We start from the raw sequence: 14108 nt of genomic DNA on the forward strand, positions 1-14108 counted from the left end.
TTGTTCCCATTATTGCAAGCAAAGATTCTCTTCCATTTTCTAAGACTGCAGAAAACTGCAAAAAACTTTTCTGCACACTGTGCCAAAGCCAGATGATGCCAGCAGCAGGTGTCTTACAGGTGTCTTGCAACTTCTTGAACAGACAAGCACTCACAAATCCACCCTTTCTTCTCTTGCCAGTTCCTGATGCATGTTCCCAAAGCTGTTTCTTGGGTCTGATTCTCTTTTCTGCCTCCCTAGATCTGTTGCTTTCCCATCTGTGTCCATTGCCAGCCTCTGCCGTTCCCTGCTGAGCTTTAGCGTTGCCAGTTGTAACGCTGGAATCACATCAGCAGTGTCGGAGGAGCAGCGTGTTAATGGGACTTCCCGCTGGTGCCTTTTGGCTGGGTTTTTTTCCGACTTTTACTATGCTTCCACAGCAAAATCCTCATCTAGCTGACAGATCTTACTTTATAATCAAGACTTCATTCTGTACATAGCTGCTTACTGTCTTGCCTAACTTATTTGGAACCAGGCTTTGAGAGTTCAATTTTGTGTTTTTAATGTAGGGCAGCTGGACTGCTGCCATTCTTTGAAACCTGCAACAAGCAGTTCTGTTAGGACCTTGTAAAGCCAGGAAGCTTTCTAACTGACATGGTGCTGTAGCCACCTGTGTCTGATGTAAAAGCCCATTTTCAGCAGCTTCTTGTTAGAAATGGGTGATGTTTAAACCATCTTGCTGCAAGGACCCATTGTTTCCTTGGTTTCGAGAATGGACTATACACTGCTAACCTGTGTAAATGCTACTGACAGTCCATGCTAAGTAGGTACAGTGACTGCTTAGTGTCTAAACAATCTCATGTTGTCCAGGGAAGTCATTGATTTGTTAGGAAATCATTTGCTACTAACCAATACTACTGGAGCCTGTATTTTTTTCGCACCTATTTCCTATATGACTGAGCATTTTAAATTGGAAAAGGTGCGTGATCTTCTGCTTGGCCACGTGAGGGCAGATTGCAGCCTGCTTCATGCAGTACAGAAGTACATCTAGGAGTTTCTCTCACTCTACTAGCAATTTTAGGTCATGATTTTCCACAGATATCAAACTTGCTAGTGAGGGTGGCCCTCACGTCTCTTCTCAGTCCATCAATGTATTGCAGGGTGACTGAGGTCTCTCATTCCAGCTCCAGTGAGCACTCCAGTCTGAGTCCCATCCTGAAATCTTGGTTAGAAATGCTGCTGAATACAAGTGTGTACAGCTACTGAAGTGCAACTTGCTTCTATTCCTCGTAAAAGCCAAATGTTAAATGCAAAAAGGTGCTTAGAGAAGGAAGAGAAGAGCTCTTCTCTAGAGTGGGACTCACTCACTTGAATTAAAATATTTCCTTTTTTCCTAATGTCTGCTAATCTGGGTACTGAAAAAGGTAAGCTGTGACTAGAGAGTTTCTCGTGATTCTGGGAGGAAACCACTGGGTCTCACCACGCTTATGGGATCCATGTCCATACATGTGCCTGTCCGGGTCTACTTTATTGCAAGGTGAGCTTTACCATGGACTCACCGGACTGTATTGACACCACCTTCATTGGCTATAAGGAGGTTTCTGAGGGGACGCTGTCATGGTAAATACCCATGGTCAGTCAGAGGCCATTGGAAACGGACCCCAGAATTTCAGACATTAGCCAAATGCCTGCTGTTTGGAGAATCTCTGAAGGTGTTGTGAAACCTTACCCTAACGACTGACCATCATCTCTCTCATGCTTGTCAAAGTGGAAGAAACAAATGTGGTGAAACAAAATAAGTTGGTGAATGCAGAGTAGGTCCAGATATGTGGTGGGTCAAAAAAAAGATACTCACATGTTCTTTCAGTAGTATTGTAGAGGTTTCACCCACTGGCCAAAATCCATCCTTACTCACAAGTACATGAAAGTCTGGGTCTGCACACACTGTTTGATACTGTTTGCTGAAATCATGATCTATTGGGAAGTAGGTAAGACTGCGCAGAAGCCAGTGAACACAACCTAGCCTTCTGCAGTCCATAGTGCTTCCAAACTGTCTCCGAGTGCATCAGCACGACTTCAATTTTTGGCATTAAAGCAAGTAGATGATCTTCCAGATGACCACAGGAGGGCATAGCGCAGCTTGCCTATTCCTTCATGAGTAACTAGTTTTCACTCAGTCATTGTTAATTTGAGGTTGCAGATTCATTTATATTTCTGCTGCCATGTCATATCCAAGACAAGTAGATGTGTTTATACCAGAAAGAGAGTCTATTTGTAGTATTTTCAACAAGTGCAGGAGGACAGCATGATATATTATATACCAGTTATTAGCTGGGAAAGTTATAGAATGGAGAACAGTTTCTGCTTAAGTGAAGCCGAGCAGTTGTGATGACACAGTCACCATTAAAAAACCCTATTTTTTGGCCTGCTACCTTCAGCTCTCTAGTCCTCTGGTGAAGACTGACCTCCTACTTTTGGGTCTAAGAGTGTAGGGAAGTGCCTTGTTATATACAGAGAAGCATAAATGAGTCCTTGGAGTGGAACCTGAAGTGTTTAGTTAAACTGCTCAGCGTATGTATTCCTGGTTTGCTTTTCCTTCTCCACCAGTGGAGGAAAGTCAGCCGTTCTTGTTTTCATTTGTCATAAGCTTGGAGTCTGATTTGCAGTGCGCATAGGGACTTTTGAGGAAAGCTGCTCGTGCCTGTCTTTAGGCAGAGGACGGAAGAGAGCGTGCTGGCAGTGCATCCGCTGCTGTGTAGCTTGGGTGCCAGGAGAAAAAGCAGGTCCTGCTCGTCGGTTCTCCCCAGCTGCGTGGGGCTGCCGCTCCTCTTGTGTCAGATGGAGCGATTGTGCAGGTGCGGGAGGAGTCGGTTGAAGGAGCTGATCCGTCAGAAAACTGCCAAAAGCTGCCAAAAAAGTGACTCACCGTCCATCTCCCTGTGGCTGCACATGGCAGGGCCCTTCAGTGGCAGCCTGAAGTCACTCCTCATTACATGCTGTCTGAAATCACAACCTAAGGATGTGTGTTTCGGATGGGTTTGTGCGGTTGTAGCTGTGGGCTGTAGTGGGGAGGGGCGATCCCGCTGCTGCCGTGCTTCTGGCCAGACCTTTCTGCCCCCTCCCCTGTGACTCCTGCTCCAACCGCAAACAACTCATTTGGAGGGGAAGGGGCGGCTGAAACAGGAGTGGAAAAAAGGCAGAGAGGTGCCTTGAGGGAGAAGAAGAGTACTTGTGCTATGCTGACGCTCCCTCCAGCAAACCTTGTAGCCTGTACGTGGAAATGTTTTTGAAGCCATGTGCCGAAGGGCACCGCGTGTGCCAGGCGTGAGTCCTGTAGCCCTGGGACGTTCGGTTTGTCTCTGCTCAAGGGGGCGATCAAGAGATCCAGGGTGGTGGACCTTAGCTTTGCATAGTCTGCTTGCTTTTAACGACATTTGCCTTTTGTCTTAAATGTGCCTCTGCCCTTCTGGCTGCTGGCATTACCACTCGTACCAAAGTTTTGAGCGCTCCGTCTTTCTGTCTCAGGTGCCTTTGGTGGACTCTTCTCCTCTGCTGCCCCCAGAGCTGTTTGTGTCTTGCCACTGCCGCTGTGCAGTGAGCTGTGCCACCTGCCGTCGAGTTCTTGCTGCTCCGCTGGGGATCCGCAGCTGGCGGGGGGGTTGTCTGCCAGGAATCTCACTGTCCTGCTCCCTTTCTGCTCTCCCCTCTGCCCTGGCAGGAGGTGAGCTCAGCTGGTGTTGCTCTGTGTTTGCCTGAGCCATGAATTTGAAGTTTGCCAGCAAAGCTCTGTTTCACAACATCCTCAGGGGTTGTTCGGTGTGGTTTTCCTTCTGCTCCTGAAGAGGGGAATGAACAGGGTTTCACAGAATGAAACCCTGCAGAGACGTGGAGCCTGGGAAGGTCTAGGACAACATACCTCTGCTGGTGTTTTTTGCTGGGACACTGGCACTGACTGAAGTCTTTGCAAACGCTGCTGCTCTCGTGGTGCTCAGTGCCGAGATGACCTGTTTGAATGCGGCAGAAGGCTGCAAAGAGAGTATGGAGGCCAGGTCAAAAGTCTAGAAAAGGGGGATTTAAGAATGCAAGATGTTGAGCAAGACTTAGATGCCGTGGGGCACCTCCAGGGTTTTATGGCAGGGTGAGGTGGGAAGCGAGAGAACGTCGTCCCTGGAGAACAGGGGAAGGTTGGAGACTGCTCCCGTAGCCGGGGGAGTTCTTGCTTGGGTGTTTAGAGCAGACTTAGTGTCCTTGGTGTAGCAAGGTCTTCTTGCAGCACATTTAGCGTGCTGTGCCAGCCTGCAGCGGATTGCATCACCGAGTCTTGCCCATTATCAAAATTATAGCATGTTCTTCCCTATCAGGGTGGAAGAGATGGTCGGGAGGAGGGGAGTCGTTGCCACCTCAGTGTGGGTTTTCCAGTGTCATGGCTTCCCATCTCTGCCTGCCACAGGGAGCTTCTCTTGGGCCGCGAGCAGACCACACTGGTTGTGGTCTCTGCTAAGCACTGCTTGCTTGCTTGTTGGTGTTGCTGAGCCTGCTCTTATCCTTCCTACTATCGGTTTTAATTAGAAAACTCTACACCCCACAGCTTGGTTTTGTGAGGGATGCCAAAGACGTCACCAAGGAAAGCCAAAGAGGATGACCAGCAAACTTTGTTAATGAGTGGAGGACTAATGAGCTTTTTAATTAGCAGGTGTGCAGGTGCAAGAAGAAGGTGCAGTGAGACATGCACATTGTGACAGCAAAAGCATGCAAAGAGGCATCAGCCAAGCACCTGAAATTGCCTCTGATGGAGCAGGAGCTTCTCGTGCGTCCTTGGGCCTGCTTGTGCTTCCTGCCGGCCAGGCAAACAAGGGCGGCAGCAAGTCAGGTACAATGCCTGAAGCTCTCTTTTGTTTTGGCTTGGAGAAAGATGGGCAGTTCTGCCCAGCTCAGAGCAGCATGGGAGAGCAATGGTGAGCTCTGCGCAGGCAAGCAGAGAAGAGGGAAAGGCCGTTTTGAGTTGCTCTGCGGAGGACAGCTACCTCCAGCTATGGAGCTGCTCCTGGACTCAGGACTTCCTTCTGTTACATTAGGGAAACCCCAGCCAGCCCTCATTTCCCCCAGATCCCTGCTGGCCTTTCAGCCCTTTGGCCCCCAGCTCAGCTCAGGCTTGCTGAGTTCTGCTCTGCCTTTTGCCTGTCTCAGCTGCTGGACCAGAGCTGCGTCTGCATCCTCCCATCAGGCCTGAGTGTCCTTCAGTGGGCAGCATCCTCTGGTCCACGTTGCCTGGATCCATTGTTCAGGCCATGCATCCTGCCAGCCTGGAAACTGAAATTTGCACTCTTTGTGGAAGGATTGAGAACAAGTCTGCATGAAAAACACATTTTTTTCCTTTTGTACTGCCTGAAGCTGGGCCCAGTTGCCTCTGGGTAGTGCACTAATTATTTGAGAAATCACTTAAAGCTGGGTACTGGTGCCAAGTGCCAGGCTCCTCCCGTGTCCGCCTGTTGCATGTTTAAAGTGCTGTTCTGGAACCAGAGCGCCATTAATTACAGCCCTAGTAAGACAGGCTATCTCTTCTGATGGAGATCTCCCGAGGGCTTCTTTAGTGGCGCTGTCAGATGTTTCTGCATTCCTACGTGGAGCAATTACTTATCCCGTGCATTCTGCCCACCGATTGAGGAGTTCTTCCACAAGATATGATACTCGTTCACGTTCCACGGCGCTTGGTGTTTTCCTCCTGCTTTAGTTTGGCAGCTGGTGGCAGCCAGGGTCATGGTGATCTCAGGAGGGGACCCTTCTTCCAGAATGCTTCTCTCCAACACCACGATCTGTTTAACGGAGGTCTCTGCTGTTCCCGTGGGTGTTTTGTGGCAGTTTAGTCCAGTTCGCATGTAATTCAACCACACTGGTGCCAGGCATTTTGCGGTGCTGGTGCCTGCCGTGGAGCCTTGGCTGTTCATTGACCAGATTGCCGGGGAGAGTAAGTGGCTACTGCTCAGGCACTGTTTCACTGTGCTGAATTGCCCTGAATCCTAAAGGTTCCTCTTTTCCACAGGTGGGCTGACTTTCCCATATGGAGATGCAACCCTGAGAGTCAGCAGGGACGTCTTGACCTTGTAAGTGCTGCATCAACAAGGGCACAGATTGTATTTCCTTGGGCACCCGTTTCTAGCCTGATGTCCTTTCTAGCTGTTTGGGAGATGTGGACAGTTACTCGAGTCTCTTCCGATCTCAGTGCTGTTGGAGCCCCCTCCATCCTCTGAGCACTGCATCGCAGGCCACAGTCCTTAGAGCTCAGAAAGTCGTCTTTCTGGTAGAGGCACCTCTGGACCTGACTTTCTGACTTGACGCCATGATGTCTTCAGCTCAGCCCTCAGACAGAGACGTGCCTTCTCTCAGGGTCCAGATTTCAGAGGTGCCTTTGGTGGCCTCTGTATGTTCCAACCTTGTAATTTCCAGGAGGCTGCTGGTGGGGCCGATTATCTAGCTGGACTTCTCTTCCCTCGTGTGGAATTTGCAGCCACTGCACATTTGTATGGCAGGAACCTGGGTATGGGGAATGGCTTTAATTAGCTTGTGTCTCGGCTGGGACATGGAGGCCTCCAGAACCAAAGAAGTCCCATTGGAAATCACCAGAGCCCCAGGATCAGATACGGGAGGTTGAGTTTAAGGAAAACACCTGCATGGACCAGCAGATTTTTCCTCTAGATTGCTGGTTAGCAAGGCGGAAACAAGCCACAGCGCTGGTCTGGCACCTCCCAAACGCTTAGGAGCGATGGCTCCTCCCTTGGCAGCTTGCTTTCCCCCCCACCCCTTTGCCTTGCATATAAGGCCCCCTCGGAGCAGCCTTGCCACAACGCAACCCACTCCAGCGAGGCAGGCAGCAAGCCGCACCTCCAGTTCCAGCACCTCTGCTCTTGAGGAGAGTGAACCAGAAGACCTTCAGCATGGGTAAGAGAGACTCTGCAGCCTCCCCGCAGCCCACAGCAGCTCCAAGGCTCGTAGCTCCCTCCTGGGTCTGGCTCCAGCCACCGCCTGGAGGCTGCGGACATCCCACCTTGAAGCTGAGTCCCACCTGGGGACTGGTAGGTTTGTTCCTCTGCAGCGCTGCAGGAAGGAGAGAGGGGAGAGGTGGGACTGAAGCTGGGCATTTTGTCCCACTGGTGCTAAAGGTTTCCTTTGTCTCACTACGGATGTGCTTCCGGGGGCTTCTTTTTGCCTTGAAAAGCTACTTCCCTGTGGCTGTAGCATCCGTGGTGAGGGGAGCCTCCCCTTCTGCTGGGGAATCGTCAGGGAGACAAGGAAACAGACTTATTTTCCAGGCTAGACCTTCAGTACTGACGTGGTTCTCGGTGGAAGCTCTCTCTCCTTCACTGCTGATAGGGAGGGGATCAGTGAGGGGCTCAGAGGATGCAGAAGGGAACTGAGCGGTGGTTTGATCTGTGGTAGCCTCAGTGGCACTGCAGGGAGGATTCCTCTCCTGGATCTGAGATTTTTTACTGCCATAACAAAAAGAAGCTGCTGGTCTCGGAGCTCCCCGTTGACAGCTGGGGTGGGAGAAGGTCCATCGAGTGGGACAGAGTCTTCTGCCTAGGCACCTTTGCAGGATGTGGACGTTTCTCATTTTATTCCTCTCTTTTTCTCAAATCAGACAGATGCAGAGCTCAGTGCTACGAGTACCCCACCTGCCCGGATGCTGTGAAAGGCAAGTCCTCTTGAGCGTGTTTCGGAATGGGGGTGTTTGGGAAAGAGCTCTGTGTTAGCGGAGACCACCATTAAGTGACTGCGTATGCTGAGAGTCCCTTCCCCCAAGGGCAGAAAGCTGTAAGTACATGGAGAGCCACTTTTGCTGGTCTCTCACCTCTGGGTCAGTAACGCAACAGGGTTGGACAGTTGACGGTGACCAAGGAGGAAGGTCGTAGCATCCAGACACATAAGTTCAGTCCTATCTGAGAGTCTGTTGAAGCTTTTCTTTTCCTTTCTGGCTGGTTCATGGCATGTTTTAACAGAAGCTTTCTATGTACCCAGTTCCTAGAGAGGAGGTTGCCTACGTGACCTGCACCTACAGGGAGACATGCACCGACCAGCCCGACTTCCTGGCCACCGTTGATCTCAACCCCAGATCTCCATGTTATGGCCAGGTACCTGTGTCTCAGCTGGGCTTTTATTGGGCTGGTGACGAGCCGCTGGCTCCGTGCTTCGTAGTGCCCCCAGATCCAGGACATTTACTCTTTTTTGCTGGGGAAAATCAGATTGCTTGATAGCCACTCTGTCATGCAGGCTGTCCGTTTATTCCTTGCACCTTCTCGTCTTCCGCTGTCTTTCTGTCTCATCCACCCTGGCTTGACTCTTACCCCCTGCCTATTCACGTCCTGCCAAGACCTGTCTGGGAAACCCCTTGTGAGTTTTGTCATGGCAGGTCTACTTCTTGCTTCTCCACTGGTGTTATGCGTCAGATAGGGATGCTGTCTGCTAGGAATCTCACCTTCCTGCTCTCTTTCCACCTTCCCCTGTATGCCTGGCTCTAGTTGAATCACCTCCATCTCTGTGTCCTGGGGACAAGTCGGCTCTGACTCACTTCCCAACTCACTTCCAGAGCATCTCGGTGCTGCTAGTGAGCTTTTGAGCACGTGCTCTGAATCACCCTGTCCGTGGCTGCTCAGCATGGAAAATGGTCTCTAGTGACGCAGGTGGTTTAGGGTATCCAGCACTTCTGCAGAGCTCAGCATGTTTCTGTTGTGCTGCAATGTCGGAGATGTTCTGTTCTGCGCTGTACCAACCTGTCTGCTGTCATCCTAAGTGGGAAATCGGCATTTACCTGTCTCTGAAGGCCGCAAAGACAGATTATCTACATCAAGGGTGTGTATATGACCCGATTAGTCCATTCCTACAAGAGCCTAGGAGAAAATGCACTTTAAAGCCAATACAGGCTTCTGAAAGTTTGTAAAACATTTTGAGCTCCATTCTTAGCAGGAGTTTGCAGAGCAACGCACCAGTTTTGTCAAGCCGATAATCGTAATTTCTTCATACACATGATGTTCTGAATTTCAGTGGCATGGCGTGAGGCACATTCTTGAAAGAATCACCCGCACACGTCTCAGCTGCACGCAGTACCCTAACAAAGAGCAGCGGCCGGTGCGAGGAGCAGTGTTCTCCTCCCTGAGTCTCTAGAGGCAGTCCCAGCTGCAGTCAGATGGAGGCTACCAGGGCAGAAGTATCTGCCAGCATTAGGGTCCCCACCTCTCCCTGCCTCCCCGAGTGAACCCTAACTCTACCTTGACTGCCTAGGTGATCCACCGCCTGCCCATGCCCAACCTCAAAGACGAGCTGCATTCCTCGGGGTGGAGCGCTGGCTGCACCTGCTTTGACAATATCACAACGAAAAGGAACAAGCTGATTCTTCCCTGTTTGATTTCTTCCCGCATTTACGTGGTGGATGTGGGTTCGCAGTGCCGGGCTCCCAGGCTGTGTAAGGTATGCTTGAGGTGATTCAAAGGCAAGTTTCTGGGAAGGAGTTGGGAACTGGTGCTTCTGGAACAATACCCAGGGAAGAAGGGTTCTCTCTTCATCTTCTCTTCCACCCTGATTTTAGAGAGCTGGGTCACGTTTCCCTCTCGGCTCTCTCCTTTTCAGAGCAAGGAAGGCTCCAACCATCGTTGCGTTTCTTTCTCGGTGCCTGTTGCGTTCAGAGAGAGTCTAATACCTGGAAGTCACGCCACAGACAGACAAGCTGTTAGGAGTTAGGTGTTGCTGCGTTCTTGTTGTGCGTGGAGAGGGGAGCTCAGGGGCTGCTGTGCTCCTCTGCAAGGAGGAGCAGGGCCTAGCAAGCGCGAGTTCTTGGGAAGAAAGCCCCTGCAGGCATCAGAGATTTTCAGAAGTCTCCGATGGCCAAAGGCTCTGCCGGGGCGTGTGCAATGAGCTGAGCAGTCGGGGGCTGAAGTATGTGTGTGTCAACTTTTTTCAGATGATTGAGCCAGTGGATGTCTTCTGGAAGTGCAACAAGGGATACCTCAATATACCTCGCAGCCTGCCCAGTGGTGATATTCTCATTGCCAACGTGGGAGATCCGTCTGGCAATGGAAAAGGTACATTTTCCTGTAATCATTCCAGTAATCATTCCTATTAGAAAAATAACAAGCTTAAAAACTGCAGACTTCTAGAGTTTCAAACAGCAAAGTTGAGATACTTGTTCAGAAGTCCCAATCCTTCCGTGCTGGTGTAAGCCCAGTAATCACCCACAAGCCTGAGGTGCGGAGTGGGGACATGAAGGCACGTGTTAGAGGAAAAGCCGGTCCCTTCCACACATGCAGGCACTCAGTCTACCTGTCTTAGCGTGTCTTAGCATGTCTTGTTCATCCATGACTGCTTGAGAATGGGGAGGTGGGGTGAGCGCTGCCAACACAGGTAACTGGCCACTGAAAACGCTGAAGTGAATGTTAAGTTGGGATCATTTTTGGCCCCCAAAACTTCTGCTTAGCACGTGTAGGAATCTACAAACGCATCTCTCTACCCAACAAAGAGCTGCAGAGTCTTTGCAGCTAAGTATCTCAAGGTCTGAAGTACTTTGAAGATCTTGGCTGTTTAAGATAGGCTAATGCACAAAGCATGTTTCCTGTTTAGAAGTGGAGTATGTGATTTGTCACGCATCTCCTTTTTGGATCACAGGTGGATTTATTGTGCTGGATGGGGAGAACTTTGAGCTGAAGGGGAACTGGGAAAACGAGTGTGAGACCCCCTGCACTGGATACGACTTCTGGTACCAGCCACGCCACAATGTTCTGATCAGCTCTGCTGGATTCGTGCTAAAATGTGCGGGATATGGATTTAATCCCGATTACTTGAAGAAAGGTGAGGGAATACGGATGCCGGTGGTCAGCCAGAACTCAGCAAGGTGGTGGGAGGGTGTCGATGCGGTCAGAGAGAGGGGACAGGAAGATTGCTCCCCGAACGGCCCATTTTACAGGCACTGCTACAGGACGTGCGGCGTCTGGCCTTTAGACAGGCTGGTCCCTGTCTTTTTCCCACTGCTCCCTAAATCACTGCAGTTTCTCTGCTACTTCTGGCTAGACGCTGCCACGGCTGTCCCTGTCCTGTCTGGAGAGGGATGAGTCTCCGTGGGTAGCCCCCTCTTTTCTGACTTGGTTTTCCTTTTCCTCAGGGGTCTTTGGGCGCCACCTGAACGTGTGGAACTTGTCCTGCCGCACCCTCACCCAGTGCTTTGACCTGGGGGAGGACTCTTTGCCCCTGAGCGTTAAATTCCTCCACAACCCCGATGCTGCCGAGGGATACGTCAGCTGTGCCCTGAGTGGCGTCGTCTACCGCTTCTACAAGTGCGAGGCAAGTATTCTGCCAGCAGCCAGGGGAGACCTGGGTCTCCCCAAAGAAATTTGGGGTAGCAGAGAGAAAGGAGGCGGCGTGTGGAGAGGGCAGCATCCAGACCCTGCTTTGGACGTGTATGCTAGAATGAGAGGAGTCTGTTCTTCCGCTGAGCGTAAAGGGAGCCCATCGTGACCAGCTGGGATGAACATCTGGGGGGTTAATTTGAGTGAGGAAGGCCAGCCTCGCTGTTGGTATGAGATGGTGCTCTCCTTCATTGTGTCTGCTCGTAGAAGCTGGGCGCAGTGGTAGCCTTCCTCAGGCAGCTTTGCCTGGCTGTGCAAGCGTGTGAGCACAGGGAGCGCTCCTGCCTGAGCAGCCAGGAACGCTCATGGTGCCGTGCCTGTGTTTCTTGTGCAGAGAGACAACTGGGCAGTAGAAGAGGTGATTCGGATACCGGCCAAGGAAGTGACGGGATGGATTATGCCCAAGATGCCAGGTTCGTGTGCCCCGAGGTGGTGTTTCCTTTGTCCTCCCAGAGCATTGTGTTGCGCGGCTTGGCAAGGCCCACTGCCGACCCTCAAAGCCTTGCTGCGTAAACACGACGGAAGGCTTGTCGGAGGGGCTGAGGGGCTGTGCACCCCGCCCCAGGAAGACACCGCTGCCCCGGCTGGAGCCTGTGCACTTGGGCAGGTCTGCTGTGCTGGAGGCATGACATAGAGAATGGCAGGGAGAGATGCGAGCTGGGGCTCGAGGCAAGGCACGTTTTCTGTTGACGCTGCCTTCTCTGGAGCTCTTTGTTTCTGTGCCCTAGCCTTCACAGTCGACCTCATCATCTCAACGGATGACAGGTACCTGTATCTCAGCAACTGGCTGCACGGAGACATCCGCCAATATGAGCTCTCCAAAACCTGCAAGCCCAGGCTGGTGGGACAGGTAAGGCAGGAGCAGAAGGGCTTGCACTGTTGGGTTCCTTAGCAGGACGCGGTGGTGGTTAGATGACAAGGCAACCTGTCTCCCACTGCCTCGCTTACAGGTGTTTGTGGGAGGCAGTATCCTCAGAGGCGGACCTGTGGCTGTGTGTAGAGACGAAGAGCTGAAGTGCCAGCCGGAGCCCTTGGTGATCAAGGTGAGTTCCGCGTCCTCTTTGCCCTCTGGTGTCCCGTGGACTTTGGCTCTGCTCTGCTCATTCTCTGCCCAGGGTTTCTGGGGTAGGTGGGTCTCCATTGCAGTGGCCCGTGTGTCCGCAGCATCTGGTAGCTTGCCTGCGTTAGGAGGGGAGGCAGCCGCTCTGCTCTGCTCTGCTCCCCTGCCCCTGCTTGTGCTTGGCTGCTGAAAGAAAGAAGCCAGTAACATGACTGCTGTCTGTTGTGCCTTCAGTGCAAGAGAGTGTACGGCGGCCCTAGCAGGATGCAGCTCAGCGTGGACGGCAAGAGGCTGTACGTCACCAACTCCTTCTACAGCACGTGGGACAAGCAGTTCTACCCGAATGTGGTCAAGTAAGAAAAGTTTGGGAAGAACGGGGCCTCTTTTGGATGGCGCCTCTGCTAGAAACGGGAAAGGCGCCTCATGTGGGGGGCTACAAGGGCACGTTTGCGATTGCAGGGGGACAGATTTTCCTAACATCATCCCCGCAGCTTCCTCACGTTGAATTCACGTGCAGTTGACTCGCAAACCTCTCTGGCTGGGCAAGGTGCAGCTGCTGCCTGTGTGGAGCTGCAGCGCCAGGGTTTTGCTTGGGAGGGCATAAGTGTTTCAGTGTGAAAGGTGGAGTGAATCCATCTGTGCATCTCTGAGAGCCAGGCCTCGTCTCTGCTACAGCATCTCCCAGTGTACCCAGCAGAGACGTTTTGATTTAGCAAAGCGGACGGTGACCTCCAACACAAAGGCAAGCTCCAGCCTGCCTGTCACATCGTGCCTAGCGGTTTACTCACGTCCGTTGAGAATTCAGGAAAAAAATGTGAGCGCTGGTGTATGCCACGACTGAAACGGCCTCCGCTCCCTTCCCCCTGTAGAAGACCAGATGTTAAGGAGAAAGCCTCTTCCTGGATGATACAGAACAGGAGGGTGACGGCAGGATCTCTGGAACGTGGTTTGCTTGTCTGTAACAGCTGTGCTCCTGTCCCCTCGCAGGGAAGGCTCTGTCATGCTCCAGATTGATGTGGACACTGAGCAAGGAGGCCTGACCGTGAACAAGAACTTCCTGGTGGATTTTGGAAAGGAGCCCAACGGGCCTTGCCTTGCCAAAGACATCCACTTCGCTTGTGGGGATTCCACCTCCGATATCTTCGCCTAGGCGCCATGTGAAAGACTCCCTTCTTCTCTCTCTTCTGTAGTGCAGCCATTAAGAAAGACCGTAGGGTAATTGGGTTTGGGGGTCCCCAGTCACTCCCCAGCTGGAGTCTAGATTTCTGCTAACCTGAGCTACGGAAGCTCTGCCTTATTGCGAGGGTTTGGTTCAGGCAGACCAGTGAACGACGACACATGGCATGTTTTCAGTGCAAAGCAATCCCTGGGCGTGATTCACAGAGCAGAGCCCAGGGCGATTGCTCACATACAGAGATGTGCAGTACGCACCGTGCCTTTTGGCAGATATCTGCATACCCACCGTGCCTCGCTTCATTGCTACAGGCCTTTCGGACACCTGCCTTGATGTCCCCAGCCTGTTAGCTATTGCTGTCAGTACCAGAGCCGGTAGCAAGGTGTGGAACTCTCAGTTATGATTCAGAGCTTGTTCATCCTTGAAAGCTAAGGCAAAAGAAAGTGAAGTGCCCAGTTCGTCTGAGTTACTGTTCTTCAGCCAGGTCATTCCTGGATAGTTTTCCCCT

General features: G+C 51.8%; 1 protein-coding gene across 1 annotated transcript; it reads left to right on the top strand.

Moving 5' to 3' along the window:
* The first annotated feature begins 7931 nt into the window (after positions 1-7931).
* Positions 7932-14002, top strand: LOC142420785 (methanethiol oxidase-like). Its single transcript, XM_075525033.1, has 10 exons — positions 7932-8105; positions 9253-9438; positions 9929-10049; positions 10630-10812; positions 11123-11305; positions 11705-11779; positions 12095-12216; positions 12317-12409; positions 12661-12779; positions 13414-14002. The coding sequence occupies exons 1-10, from the start codon at positions 7983-7985 to the stop codon at positions 13574-13576; spliced, it is 1368 nt and encodes a 455-aa protein (XP_075381148.1). The 5' UTR covers positions 7932-7982; the 3' UTR covers positions 13577-14002.
* Positions 14003-14108: the final 106 nt, after the last annotated feature.

This window comes from Mycteria americana, chromosome 25 (genome assembly GCF_035582795.1).
Source record: "Mycteria americana isolate JAX WOST 10 ecotype Jacksonville Zoo and Gardens chromosome 25, USCA_MyAme_1.0, whole genome shotgun sequence".
NCBI lineage: Eukaryota > Metazoa > Chordata > Aves > Ciconiiformes > Ciconiidae > Mycteria > Mycteria americana.